The following is a 15,432-nucleotide window of genomic DNA, read 5'->3' as shown; positions in this document are numbered from 1 at the left end:
AGATTAAATACAATCCACTCGCTAATTCAGCTCAAATGGAAAACCTTGCCTCCTCCCTCCACATCCACAGCCACTATCATCGAATTTACAAGGCTAAAAGCTATGTTGCTGCCGGAGGGTTGCGCAATCTCAGTCCGTAGGTGGCTGTATAAGTGTGTATGCAAAATTCAAGGCTATAATCACCAGTAGTGTGCTAAATAAAGGTTTAGCACACTAGGCAATGTGTTGCCATCATGGCAAGTAATGACTGCTTTTAACATTACTACAGGTTGGGATCAAAGATAAACACACATATGAATACGACCTTAACAAATCATCAGAGAAATTAGAGCAATTGAACATGTTTTTTGTTTTTCTTGCTGTTTTATGTGGTAATGATTGAGAGGAGCAGAGAGAGCGGAGGAGCAGAGGAGCAGGGGAGCAGAGGGAGAAAAGGAGCAGAGGGAGCAGAGGAGGAGAGGGAGCAGAGGAGGAGAGGGAGCAGAGGAGGAGAGGGAGCAAATGGAGCAGAGGGAGCATAGGGAGCAGACGAGGAGAGGGAGCAGAGGGAGAAAAGGAGCAGAGGAGGAGAGGGAGCAGAGGAGGAGAGGGAGCAGATGGAGCAGAGGAGGAGAGGAGGAGAGGGAGCAGAGGAGCAGGGGAGCAGAGGAGGAGAGGGAGCAGATGCAGCAGAGGAGGAGAGGGAGCAGAGGACCAGGGGAGCAGAGGAGGAGAGGGAGCAGATGGAGCAGATGGGAGCATAGGGAGCAGAGGAGGAGAGGGAGCAGAGGAGAGGGAGCAGATGGAGCAGAGGAGGAGAGGGAGCAGAGGAGAAGAGGGAGCAGAGGAGGAGAGGGAGGAGAGGAGGAGAGGGAGGAGAGGAGGAGAGGGAGCAGAGGAGGAGAGGGAGGAGAGGGAGCAGAGGAGGAGAGGGGCTCTTTAGCTTTAGCCCTCCAACAATAGTACAACCACACAACAACACATTCACAATCAGGGAGCGGTTTAGCTTATTCTATGATTCACCACCACAGGTGAGATAAATATCACACACATACACAAACCCACACACACAGCCTGTGGAGTCCAGGCAAGATCCATCTTTATTAAATGAAATGATATAAAAGCAGCAGCTCAGTGCATATGTTTATATTACAGTGGAAGGAGGGGAGGTGGGGTGGGGAGTTTTATTTGTATCATTTCTCCGTTTTTCGCCTCAGGCGTACTCAGCTTTATCAATCCCAGTGGATATCGTTCTACTCTGTGATAATGTTAATTGTGATGTGATTAGTAATTACACTCAGGCTTTTCTACTGTACTATGGCCCATGACTACATTCAGATCAGGCTTAATAAGACAAGAGCCATGACTACATTCAGATCAGGCTTAATAAGACAAGAGCCATGACTACAGTCAGATCAGGCTTAATAAGACAAGAGCCACGACTACAGTCAGATCAGGCTTGGTGAGACAAGAGCCATGACTACATTCAGATCAGGCTTAATAAGACAAGAGCCATGACTACAGTCAGATCAGGCTTAATAAGACAAGAGCCACGACTACAGTCAGATCAGGCTTGGTGAGACAAGAGCCATGACTATATTCAGATCAGGCTTAATAAGACAAGAGCCATGACTACAGTCAGATCAGGCTTAGTAAGACAAGAGCCATGACTACAGTCAGATCAGGCTTGGTGAGACAAGAGCGATGACTACAGTCAGATCAAGCTTAGTGAGACAAGAGCCATGACTACAGTCAGATCAGGCTTAGTGAGACAAGAGCCATGACTACAGTCAGATCAGGCTTAGTGAGACAAGAGCCACGACTACAGTCAGATCAGGCTTGGTGAGACAAGAGCCATGACTACATTCAGATCAGGCTTGGTGAGACAAGAGCCATGACTACAGTCAGATCAAGCTTAGTGAGACAAGAGCCATGACTACAGTCAGATCAGGCTTGGTGAGACAAGAGCGATGACTACAGTCAGATCAGGCTTGGTGAGACAAGAGCCATGACTACAGTCAGATCAGGCTTAGTGAGACAAGAGCGATGACTACAGTCAGATCAGGCTTAGTGAGACAAGAGCCATGACTACAGTCAGATCAGGCTTGGTGAGACAAGAGCGATGACTACAGTCAGATCAGGCTTGGTGAGACAAGAGCGATGACTACAGTCAGATCAGGCTTGGTGAGACAAGAGCGATGACTACAGTCAGATCAGGCTTGGTGAAACAAGAGCCATGACTACAGTCAGATCAGGCTTGGTGAAACAAGAGCGATGACTACAGTCAGATCAGGCTTGGTGAAACAAGAGCCATGACTACAGTCAGATCAGGCTTGGTGAGACAAGAGCCATGACTACAGTCAGATCAGGCTTAGTGAGACAAGAGCGATGACTACAGTCAGATCAGGCTTAGTGAGACAAGAGCCATGACTACAGTCAGATCAGGCTTGGTGAGACAAGAGCGATGACTACAGTCAGATCAGGCTTGGTGAGACAAGAGCGATGACTACAGTCAGATCAGGCTTGGTGAAACAAGAGCCATGACTACAGTCAGATCAGGCTTGGTGAAACAAGAGCGATGACTACAGTCAGATCAGGCTTGGTGAAACAAGAGCCATGACTACAGTCAGATCAGGCTTGGTGACACAAGAGCGATGACTACAGTCAGATCAGGCTTGGTGAGACAAGAGTGATGACTACAGTCTGATCAGGCTTGGTGAAACAAGAGCGATGACTACAGTCAGATCAGGCTTGGTGAGACAAGAGCGATGACTACAGTCAGATCAGGCTTGGTGAGACAAGAGCCATGACTAGTCAGATCAGGCTTAGTGAGACAAGGGCCAGGATTTTGTGGACAATGCAGCTTTTAAAGGCAATGTTCCCACATTCACGAAGACCATATTCACGGTAAATACTGCATATGTACGCCGAATCGGACATTAACTTTAAATGGTGAATTCTTGTCAAAGCGCAAATCAGATTGAACCCCAGCCAAGGGCTGTTTATGGCCAAGAAGCCCTCGACCTTTGAGAACGGATTCTAAAGTTGTAGTTGATCAAATTGTGAAATCCACAATTTGGAGAGTTTTCATGTTTGTACACTGGGTGTACAAAACATTAAGGACACCTTCCTAATATTGAGTTGCACCCCCCATTTGCCCTCAGAACAGCCTCAATTTGTCGGGGCATGCTCTCTACAAGGTGTCGAAAGCGTTCCACAGGGATGCTGGTCCATGTTGACTCCAATACTTCCCACAGTTGTTTCAAGTCGACTGGATGTCCTTTCGGTGTTGGACCATTCTTGATACACACGGGAAACAGTTGAGTGTGAAAAACCCCAGCAGCGTTGCAGTTCTTGACACACTCAAACCGGTGTGCCTGGCACCTACTACCATACCCCGTTCAAAGGCACTTCAATATTTTGTCTTGCCCATTCACCCTCTGAATGTCACACACACAACCCATGTCTCAAGGATTCAAAAACCCTTCTTTAACCCGTCTCCTCTTCATCTACACCGATTGAAGTGGATTTAACAAGTGACATCAATAAGGGATCATAGTATTCACCTGGATTCACCCGGTCAGTCTACACTGAGTGCACAAAACATTAAGAACACCTGCTCTTTCCATGACATAGACTCTCTCTCTCTCTACAGGATGGAGGGAGTGTGCCATGGCTCCATGCAGCCCACATACTGCATCTGTTTCCTTCCAGATGTTAATGTCACCATAGTAACCCGGCATTTCAGCTCCATACAGCCGGTCCGGAGGGTCAGCCGCAGGGGGGGGGGGTACTGTGAGAGCAAAATTGCAAGATTATGTTATAATACTTATATTGCATCAAATGGTTGTGTTATGCAACAGAACAGAGTGTTAACTATTGTGTGTGTGTTCTACTGAGGATGGGCCTCTGGGAGATAACACTGACAGGAGATTTACCATGTCTTTTGGGTGATAAAGAGCATTCCAGAGCATGAGTTAATGTTTCTGTTCTATACCGTAGCAGGGAGAGGTGGTTCCAGTTTGGAGTCAGAGGGCCAGACACTGGTGATACAATGAAAACTGTTGACACAGCAGATACTGTCTGCTATGTATTATAGGTATCTTTCATACAGATCTTAACCGTGTGACCCATTCTATATATCTGTTGTTCGTCATGTAGGTTGAAAGGGGTCTATCTTGGCTATAAAAGACCTTTGTACTTTTGTCTCAGGGCTCTCAACGAATCGTTTGATCGTGAATCGTCGACCAGCCATGACCAGCCATCATTATCGTAGAGCACTCAATCGATTCACTTTATATGTGTGTGTTGTATTGACCTGCTCCTTATTAATAAGTGATTAAAGATTTTGTTTAAGTATAACTCTGATTTGTGGGATAAGTTTGTCTCTCCTCATTTGATAGTAAAGAAATTAACCACCACAGTACTGTGGTAACATATGCACGGGGCACAACCACCCCAACGCACACAACCAACCCAACGCACACAAACAAACACACACACACACACACACACACACACACACACACACACACACACACACACACACACACACACACACACACACACACACACACACACACACACACACACACACACACACACACACACACACACACACACACACACATATAACAACCACACATAACACACACACTCCTCTTATGCCCTCATCACTACCAGTGCACACACATCATCTTTATGCCTATAAACCTACACACACTCACATACTCACATTAGCAGGCATACACACACTCATCCCCTCCGCCACAACAAATCATGCTGCCAGCTGGGCTTGCACACCCACTCTAGCCACCTGGTAAGAGAGGCATGGCTGGGGCACAGATGGTAAACAACTGGGGACACCTGCTTGGAAACATGTCATGATGGTGGGAGTATCCTGCATGCACTGCGATGATGTAGCATTGACTATGCACTGCAAATGGGTTTGTGCCAGAAAGTAACAGGGAGACATGAAGGAAGCGCTTAATGATTGTGAGGTTAGGAAAGGGGTTGAGACATTTGCTGCAAGCTGACCAATATGGAGCTCCTGTGTTCTACCAGGGAGAGCAGGAGAGGTTAGCACTGCTGTGCTCTGTGTGTGTTTGAGAGACTTACTGATGTGTACAGGAAGCCCTCGCTGTTCATGGCCAGGTAGAGCTTGGTCTGAACTCCCTGGATGGCCACCACTCGCAGCCCCACTGGAATGAGGTTGAATATGGCTGGGGAAGAGAATCAAGCTTTATTTATATAGCACATTTCTGACATGGAATGCAATGCTAAAACTAATAAAAACTTAAATATTTACTTCACAACAAACATAATTTTTTTTTTTTAAAGAATAACAATTAAAAACTGAAGGAATAAAAAAGCACCCTAAGGAAGTGTTTAAAGATATCTGTCACGGATCCCTCCAGAACTTTCATTACGCACACCTGGCCCCTATTCCCACTGATTGTATCTGTATATATGTGCCCTTTGGTTTCCATTGGTAGGTTGATTATTGTTACAATGTCCGTTGGTGCGTGTGAGTACCTGTGCTGTGTGTTTTGGGCTTTTGTGTCCTTGTGGATTTTGCAGATGATTACGGTCTCGTCCCGTGTGTTAATCATTGTGCGCGTGGGTTATTTATTCGAGGTACTCCTCGCTCTTTTGTTTGGGTTTCAACCCTGTGTTTTTGTTACGTGTTTGTTTGGTCTTTGTCCCTGTGCCTTTACACGGCACGTCGTAATTTGGGTACAATAAAAAAAAATATTACACATTCCTGCATCTGTCTCCCGAATCACTTATACCAGCGTGACAATATCTATTAAATATGTCCACAGTTTCGGCCCCCCTCAGGTTCTCTGGCAGGCTATTCCAGAGGCTGGGGGCATAATAACTAAAGGCTGCTTCCTAGGCCTTGGGATAGTTAAAAAAGGCCAGTCCCAGAGGGCTTGAGGGACCTACTGGGAAAGAGAGAGAGTTACATTTGTTACATTACATTTGTTGACCATCTTGGCAACAAATGGAGGGAAAAAGTCTAACTTGTGAAGAATATTGTAGGCACACTGTTTATCCACCAATAAATAGCATTTAGGGAAATCATGTCTCAGTCATATCTTTAGATGGAATACTGAGACTATGTCGTAAACCGCAGCAGGTACCACAGTGTCGCCATCATAGGAGCAGAGCTGATCTAAGTAGAAAACAACGTAAAGCGAAGACTCCTGCCCCCGCTATTCATGCCAACCACATCCTTTCACTCTAACCCAGTCCACTTAATAGAGTTAGCTACAGTAGCGCTTAGCTTAGCAGACTAAAGAGAGACCTCCCTCAGCCCGGGCTCTGTCCTCATATGCCAAACCCACTCACACCTTTGTCCTACTGTCACCGAGCTAGCCAGGAACCTGACAATCTCCCCTGGCCACACTGCATCCGTATGCCAAGGGATAGAGAGGCAGCCCGCCACCACAGAGGACTGCACTTGAACTCCGGAAGAGCGGGAGTTTTCATAGCGTGAGCAGTGGTAGAGAGAGGCAAAAGGCGTAGTCTTAAAAAGGTTACACAATGCTTGAAACAAAAACTCTCACCCTCGCCGGAAAAAAAGTCAAACGGGGATGATGGTTTGTTTGTGCTCTTTTTCTCAAAGTGAAGCTGTTATTGTAGCTATTGCTGTTAAGCCATATTGTAACTTTTCTCTGAGTTCACGGCAACATCGGGGCCAAACAGTAGCTTTGCTGCTGTGTCCTGCCCAGTCCTCTTCTGTCCTGCCTGGCATTAATTGTGCGCAGTGCTGCCATGCTGCCACATCCATGCCCTCTAGTAACAGAGCGCAGGGTCAATCTGTGCTATGGGATAGAGACGGGCACATCTCTATGTGAGGGGATTTAGACTAGGGATGGGAACATTTTTTAAAAATATATTTGAATATCCGAAAGGATGTTAGTATTGAAATACTTGCGAGAGTAAAGTAACTAAAACAAAATCTCAATCATTACAGATTTCGTGAGTTATGTTAGATTTATTCTGAGGATTTTCAGGAAGTGAAATAGGCTTCCTTTTCTACAGTGTCTCATGGGGGACAAACATCGTTAACCAAAAGTGGAATCGGTCAGGAAACACACCTCCAAGACTGAAATCACGTTTTTCTAATGAGCAACAGAAAAACACACGTGCCAATCGGCGTGTTCAGTGGCTCTTTAAACCTCCCTCTTTTTGTGTTCTAGGCAGCCGCCCACAGGAAGTAACGCAGTCCGGAAGCACGGTGGATCCTTTTGCAGAGAGCTTGTAGCTGATACGTTTGGTGAGAGCACAACGTTAATGTAGTTGTTCGGAGAAAATAATATGGATGCCTGCCTGCTGGACTGTGTTGCTTCCTATACCCCTTTTGTTTTCTTTGGTTTGGTTTGTCCGTTCTGTGATTTTAATTAGCATGGTTTTTAAAGTCAAATCATGGATATAGAAGAACTGAGAAGTGAAGGCAAAGTATGGGTAACTTGACAACGAATATGGATTGTTGCTATAAACTCAATTGAAATGTTTTATAGAGAAAGTAACGACATAAAAATAAATGTATGAAAATAGTTTTCTTTGTCCACCTCTATTTCACACTGCCTGCTCAACCCAGATCCTAAGAACCTGGTCAGTGTTCTACCATGTGACATAAACACTGTACAGGTGGTACTTTAGGATGACGCCATGAATACATCTCGATCTCTCCTCCTCTATTTCCTCCATATCTCTCCTCTCTTCCCTCCATCTCATCTCCTCCCTCCATCTCTCCTCTCCTACCTTTATCTCTCCTCTCCTACCTTTATCTCTCCTCTCCTACCTTTATCTCTCCACCTTCCTCTCCTCCCTTCATCCTTCCCTCCCTGCCTCCCGGAGCTCCAGCAGACCCACCAGAGCCCTCCACCCTGAGCCACATCTGCTGCCTTCTACACAGAGATAACAGATCTGGGATCAGCTAGCTATGTTACTTACTGCTATTTTCAGAGGCTCTGTGTGGTGTAGCTGGCTTTCACGTAGGTGGGCGTACACTTACTGTACATGATTGTGGTAGGAAGTACTTTGTGGATTGTATATGCATGTTAGTTTAGTTGATGTAGCTAAAGTGTTTTTTTGTTGTTGAAAGTATCATTATGGGCATAGACAGGATTCCATTTCCATCATGGTCAATGTTCCCTCTAAGCTGCGAGCGTGCGCAGGCGCGCAGTAGCCTGAGACTGCGGCACAGAGCTCAGAAGAAATATCAGAGAGAAGCACGAGATTGAAATTCACTAAACTTTCCAGAGTTTTCCCGATTAGTCAACACTATCAACGTTTCCCTTTACTTTGGCAATTGTGATCGAATCAACACAATGTTAGCACCTTTCAATGCAACATACCGAAACAAAACGAACTATGCAAGAGATGTTGTTGTAGGCAGAATGCATCGGAGTAGGATTCTATTGTGCACAACTCTACACAGACCGGTGTGGCATAACCAATCAGAGCTGCGGTAGGCCTACATGCAAATAGACCATTACAATATATGGATCTGTGCCATTTACTTTGATCTGGACTGTGTTTACAGCTGTGGTTGTGAGTAGATGCGCTTGTTTTGAGATAATAGCAAGAGCTGCATGTAGCCACGTGCACATTTTGTTCCTATCCTTTGCTAGTTAGTGAGTTATTAGCCTAGTTATAGATAATTTGTAGTCAGCAATAGGGGCGTGATTACGTCCTACAAGAGCACCAAACGTGTACAAGTGGAGAAACAGGTTGATGTCAAGCCCTGCATGTTTTTTCCCCAAAGGTCTAATGGAATGTAGTCCTACATTGAACACCACACATTGGTTGCTACTGTAGGCTGAATGATAGAACAGCTATTTCCATGTTAAAATGTTATGGGAAGCATTTTTCTCCATTATTTTTGATGGTAGGCCACTCTGGTAGGCCGACATTATGATCAAATAGCCACAGTACCCTACTTGGCCACTGTTAAAGCTATAACTTAAAGCGGCTACAGCCTCAGTGTTCACAGTAAACGCGCAATGGAAGTCGTACAGATTTTTCACAACCTTGGAAGTTTGCGCTCAGCAGACCTGAAGTTTGCTCAGTGCCCAAAACAATTAGAGGGAACATTGCTCATGGTATAGGTGACCCCATTCCTGCTACAGCTCATCTCCCTGCAGCACGAGGGGATCCTTCCACTTAATAATACTCCCTCTTCCAGTCCCAATCTCTTTCTCCACCTCCCTCTCGCTCTCTCTCTCTCTCACTCTTGATCTATTTCTGCTGCTGCTCATTTGACTGCATGAATCTATCCACTTAATGTGTTTCTCTCTCTCCTCTCTCTCCTTTTCTCTGTCTTTGTCCGTTCGCTGCGTGCTGAGACCCGTACCCACGACACAGACAAAGCTGCGGTAAACTTCATTTCAGGGGGATTACCAGCCAATCAGCCGCCAGGGATTTTTCGAGAGGCGAAACTCAATTACTTCTACCTCACATAACACCCGAGGTGCTGGAGGAGAGAGCGGGCCAGGGCTGAGGATCCCGCACCACACACACATACAGAAAAACACGCACGCACACACAGACTCACTACCTCATCATGACCTCTAGCCTGTTCTCTGTCTTATCGTAACCACTGACGGACATGACCATCAATATGATTCTTTATGCTCTGTCATTGGTCGGCAGTGGCTGATACAGTGACAGACTTTCAGATTCCCACTGACCTTTAGGTTTGAAAATCCCATTTACAAAAACACACTAACCTGTTTCTAAGTCAGTGGGTTGTGACTACCTTCAACATGAACATAAGAGAAAGAGACATGCTCGGTCCTCATAAGAGACTGTAACTACTTTCTACACGTGACTACATTTTATTGTATTGTTCTACTTCAAACCATCTGTTTCTGTACTGCATGTCTTAGAACCATTCTCCATAGGAGATGATCAGGAAGGAACAAGGCAGTGCTGCTGCACCCAGGCTTAACGAGCAGAGCTCAGATCATCAGCATTAACATTACTGTTCTGGTCTCAACATACAGAGAAAGGGACAAACAGATTCAAATCTACCCGACGACAAAGGCTTCGCCTCCCAAGCCCTGGTCATTAATTAGCCAATTAGATCAATGTGTGTGAATCTTGGCTGAAGGGTATAACCCGATTGATTGAGCAGTGTTCTTTGGCTGTTATTATACAGGGTCTGTATAACAGATCAGGGTCTGTCTCTTTAACTCATTGTTGTGACAGTGAGGAGAAAGGGGTGGGTGAATTGCCTTTAAGAATGTCTTGAATCAGTGTCCCTTCTTTGGAAACAAATTAGTGTGCATGGATGGAATTTAGCGTAATTTACAGATCATAGAGAACTAAAAACTTGTGCTACAATGTAGAAAAATATTGTTTTCATGTAGGATGGATTTATTGACTACACTTGTTATTAATTTGCCTTTAATGAGGGCTGCCTGATTAGTAATATTATTTTGATTTGTCAAATAATTCTATGGCTCAAAAATGGCCTGCTCAGCTAAAGCAAAAAAATTGGACTGCTCTGAATTTGGTAAACATCAACGAACACTGCTGTATATTCATGAGGGTGCTACCGCAGCAATGTTAGAAGACTTGTGGGTGTGCGTGCGTTTGAGTAGATCCTCCCCACCATCACAAGACACCAGTAGCACCAAGTGGACTATGCTGCCGTCACCATGGAGACAAGAGCACCCAGCGCCTAACAAATCTATTTTTGGACGGGTGCAAACAGCTTCCCTTTTCTCCCCTTCCTATTCGACCAGGCTCTATAATTTTTTTCTCCCAAATGTAAATGTTTTGGTTGGGAAAAGCATGCCAATTGTTACATAACTTATCTCAATAGGTAACTGTTAACAGCTCTATCTAACTAGCACTACGAGAAATGGGAGTGGATGTGTCTCCATTGAGTATGTTGTGTTTGGTCTCTCTTCTATAAACCAGCTCCCTCCCTTCTATTTTATTCATCTCCTTCATCCCTCCTCCCTCTCTCCTCCAGAGAAGGCAACATATTAAAACCAGACGATTACCGAGTCATTTGTTGCTGCGGCTGACACGCAGGCTGCACAGAAGGGGTGTTCATTTTGTGGGATAGAAGTGTCATCTGGTTTAAGTGGCTAATTTAATATAGTCGGGGCTAATTTACAGTCTCCCACAATGCTACAGTCGTTTAGTGTCGCGGTGATGGTGATGCAGGCAGCGGCAGGTACTGTATGACATTAGTGCCCTGACGACAAACCACATGGCGCCATCTGAGGCACGGGCGCCGAGCGGGCAGCTCCGAGTCTCGCCAACGCTGTGAGGGCATGGCGCTCTGGGACTGGTAATAGTCTACCTAACACTTTGCCAAGGAAACTCTGGTAGAGCGGTTATCAAGACAGGGTAGGACTGTGTTCCTATAACAACAGCCGTCAGTAGGCAGGTTTCCATTGACCCAGGTTTACTTGACAAAAGCAACGTCGCTCAAAAACCATTGCAACACGTGTAATGGAAACGGCAGATATAGGAGACATTATCTAAAGATCGACAACATTTTTTATCCGTTTGACAGGGATGGATTTTTATTTTGTCAAGCTTTCTTTATTGCGATAAAATTATAATCGAAACTGCGTTTTTCGAATAATTTATGATTGTCGAATAATGTTTAAGGTACACGGGGCACGTGACGTCAACACGTAACTATAATGCTCCACTCTTCTAAATCTATTTTTCAACTACAAAAATCATGTTTCTTTTCAGGATCCTTTTCCTGACTTTCAAGAATGGCTGAATGTTTTGCTTTGTTTTTCTGGTTGGCTGGATACAGGTTTCACCATCCAATTATTCTGCTGGCTTTTGCGGGCTACTTGAGACATGAAACCGATAGGTGGGAGGGTATACCAAGGCTGTAATCTATTTATTCATGCAAATTTGGATAATTGGGTAATGGAAACACTTCAACCACTACATTTTTATTCGACACTGTAGGTTTCTGCGATGTATATATTTTTTTTAGGTGTGATGTTATGTCCATCTGTTTTTATCGACACAAGATTGTTTAATGGAAACACACCATAGCGGGAAATTGTCGAATATATTTGTTCTATGCAAACTTTCTAAATATCGACTAAAGAATCTCTGGACAAGTTAATGGAAACATAGCTAGTGATCTCTTAATGTTTGTTGTTGTACTGAGAAGTGTCATAATAACCAAGTTTCCATCCAACCTTTCTATGCCAGTAAAGTACATGTCGGATAAAATATGTCACAGCAGGCCTGATGAAAACAGCAAATTTGTCGGTAAACTTTCCAAATGTCAAAGCAAAATACGCAAGACAAGGTGGGATCTTTTTGTTTCTGTAAAAGTTATTATGCGAGAAATGGCGGTGGAAATGCCTTTACGCGCAAATATTGATATAATACTCAGAGTGATGCGATGATATGTTATCTGGTCCTCCCATTACGACTCGGGAAAGCATGCAGTTTATTAGACCACAGATAAATTAGGATGAACTTCACAGGGTTGTGAAAGTGCACGACGATGAGCTTGATGTTGCCCTCCAATAAATATTGAGGGTCTTGTTCTGGTGACATGATGATCGATGCTTGGCTGCTGTTTGATAAATAAAAATTATCTCGCCATTATCCATAATAATCTCATCACTGTTTCTGCGAGCTGTTGGCTAGAGTGCACATGCCAGGACCAGAGTAGGCACATTTGCTATTTAACGCCATTTTTTATTGACAAAACCACCAATAGAGTTAAAAATGCGATGGAAACCCATAACATCAATTTTTTATTCGGTACATGGGAATTTAACCGCACAAGTTATTTTTACGTGCACGAAGACATCACGCACAGCCTTTAATCCGTAACAAATTCATTTGATGGAAACACATCTCTTGTTTACTGTGCAGGTATATTGTTTTTAATGCAGATTTAATCGTTTTTATGCAGGTTTGAGAATATTCACATGAATATATGTCACCAATTGGATGGAGACCTAGCTAATGACATAAAATTATTTGAAATCCAATACTGTTGCCAGCAATAACAGTCCTGGCATAACAGAGCATGAGCAGCTGTCAGTCAATAGTCACTATGTGGCAATCAGGATGAGTGCATCTCTAACAGCCAGCACAGAAAACAAAGGGATTCCATGCGCAGAGCCCTCAAACATCCATCAGTCTGTCTATCTAATTTACATCCATCCACTTGTATTGGATTGTGTTTGGGCCTGTTGAATGCATGCTGTTTTTTAGCTAGCAATCTCTACTTTAATCTGCCCATAGAAAATCATAGCAGCCTGAGCAGTGGGATTAATGATAGTAAATGATCAATACTGTGTGGATTACAGAAAACCTGCTGTTACTAAAGGAGGTATGGAAGAGATTAAAAAAGCCAATCAACCACTGTACTGAGGCCATAATACTATCAGTCTGCCTAAGCACAATCTAATGCTCCATATCATTGCCATCGACCACTTTCTTTTCTATTGTTCAGTTGAAATCTCAAAGGCTTTTGGAAAGTCTAAGGAATTCTAATTCTGCTTAGGGATACAAATAGACTGAACTAAATAAGTCTATCTGTATGAGCGAGCGAGGAGATTCGCAGTAAATATCTGTAGCAACGGAGAGATCTGAAATGTGATCCGAGCTAGAAAGAATGTCAGCAACGACTTAGTACAGTATGCAGAATGTACAGATCAAAGCTGTGCTTCTTCTTTGAAACTGAATCAGCAGGGAAGTGTCTCCTTGATGTACTGTGTCGTAACACTCTTTACTGTGTGTTGATGCACAGTAACTTCCCGTTGACAGTGTTTATATGTACAGAGAAACAGGGTGGTGAGAAGATGGGCTAGTTAGATTGACAGGGTTGTGTTAAATTTGACACCACCAAAAAATAAATAAAAGGGACAACATGAACTTGTCCAATAAGAAATGCTTGTTTTTCAGTTTGCGTTGCAAAATGTTTTGCTATGGTGTGCCCTAATGAATACACATCCCTGGTGGCACAGAGGAGATGAGACTTACTGTAGCCATTGTCCTCCTCCTTCGTCCCGTCGATGGTGCCATCTGCTTGCAGCTGCAGGTGGAAGCCCTGTCGACTGTACAGCTTCGTCACGATCCCCTTCAACTGGGGTTCTGAGGCGAGGAGAGCGAGGGAGGGAAAATAGGGAGGGGAAGAGAGGGGGAGTGTGAGATTGGAAACAGGCTCTGATTTTGCATCAAAGTTGCATCAAGATGCTGATGTAAATTCTGTTATCAAGATGCTGATCTAAGTTCTGTTATCAAGATGCTGATGTAAATTCTGTTATCAAGATGCTGATCTAAGTTCTGTTATCAAGATGCTGATCTAAGTTCTGTTATCAAGATGCTGATGTAAATTCAGTTATCAAGATGCTGATGTAAGTTCTGTTATCAAGATGCTGATCTAAGTTCTGTTATCAAGATGCTGATGTAAGTTCTGTTATCAAGATGCTGATGTAAGTTCTGTTATCAAGATTCTGATGTAAATTCACTTATCAAGATGCTGATCAAGATTCTGTTATCAAGATGCTGATGTAAATTATGTTATCAAGATGCTGATTAAGTTCTGTTATCAAGATGCTGATGTAAGTTCTGTTATCAAGATGCTGATCTAAGTTCTGTTATCAAGATGCTGATGTAAGTTCTGTTATCAAGATGCTCATCTAAGTTCTGTTATCAAGATGCTGATGTAAGTTCTGTTATCAAGATGTGGATCTCAGTTCTGTTATCAAGATGCTGATGTAAATTCAGTTATCAAGATGCTGATGTAAGTTCTGTTATCAAGATGCTGATCTAAGTTCTGTTATCAAGATGCTGATCTAAGTTCTGTTATCAAGATGTGGATCTAAGTTCACTTATCAAGATGCTGATCTAAGTTCTGTAATCAAGATGCTGATCTAAGTTCTGTTATCAAGATGCTGATGTAAATTCAGTTATCAAGATGCTGATGTAAGTTCACTTATCAAGATGCTGATGTAAGTTCTGTTATCAAGATGCTGATCTAAGTTCTGTTATCAAGATGCTGATCTAAGTTCACTTATCAAGATGCTGATCTAAGTTCTGTTATCAAGATGCTGATGTAAGTTCACTTATCAAGATGCTGATGTAAGTTATGTTATCAAGATGCTGATGTAAGTTCACTTATCAAGATGCTGATGTAAGTTATGTTATCAAGATGCTGATCTAAGTTCTGTTATCAAGATGCTGATGTAAATTCAGTTATCAAGATGCTGATGTAAGTTCACTTATCAAGATGCTGATGTAAGTTCTGTTATCAAGATGCTGATCTAAGTTCTGTTATCAATATGCTGATGTAAGTTATGTTATCAAGATGCTGATCTAAGTTCTGTTATCAAGATGTGGATCTAAGTTCTGTTATCAAGATGCTGATCTAAGTTCACTTATCAAGATGCTGATCTAAGTTCTGTAATCAAGATGCTGATCTAA

At 43.4% G+C, this 15,432-nt stretch overlaps 1 protein-coding gene across 2 annotated transcripts in view; it reads right to left on the bottom strand.

Moving 5' to 3' along the window:
• Positions 1–15,432, bottom strand: part of LOC120047469 (fibroblast growth factor 13) — a 100,525-nt gene that overhangs the window by 23,452 nt on the left and 61,641 nt on the right. For both annotated transcript variants that reach the window (XM_038993003.1, XM_038993002.1), the window contains exons 2-3: positions 13,990–14,100; positions 5,098–5,201 (exon numbers count right to left, since the gene is read on the bottom strand). In XM_038993003.1, coding sequence (XP_038848931.1) covers positions 5,098–5,201; positions 13,990–14,100 — 215 coding nt within the window. The remainder of the gene's footprint in view (positions 1–5,097; positions 5,202–13,989; positions 14,101–15,432) is intronic.

This window comes from Salvelinus namaycush, chromosome 5 (genome assembly GCF_016432855.1).
Source record: "Salvelinus namaycush isolate Seneca chromosome 5, SaNama_1.0, whole genome shotgun sequence".
Taxonomy (NCBI): Eukaryota; Metazoa; Chordata; class Actinopteri; order Salmoniformes; family Salmonidae; genus Salvelinus; species Salvelinus namaycush.
Note: the sequence above shows the minus strand (reverse complement) of the source record. Positions and strands in the feature narration are given on the sequence as shown.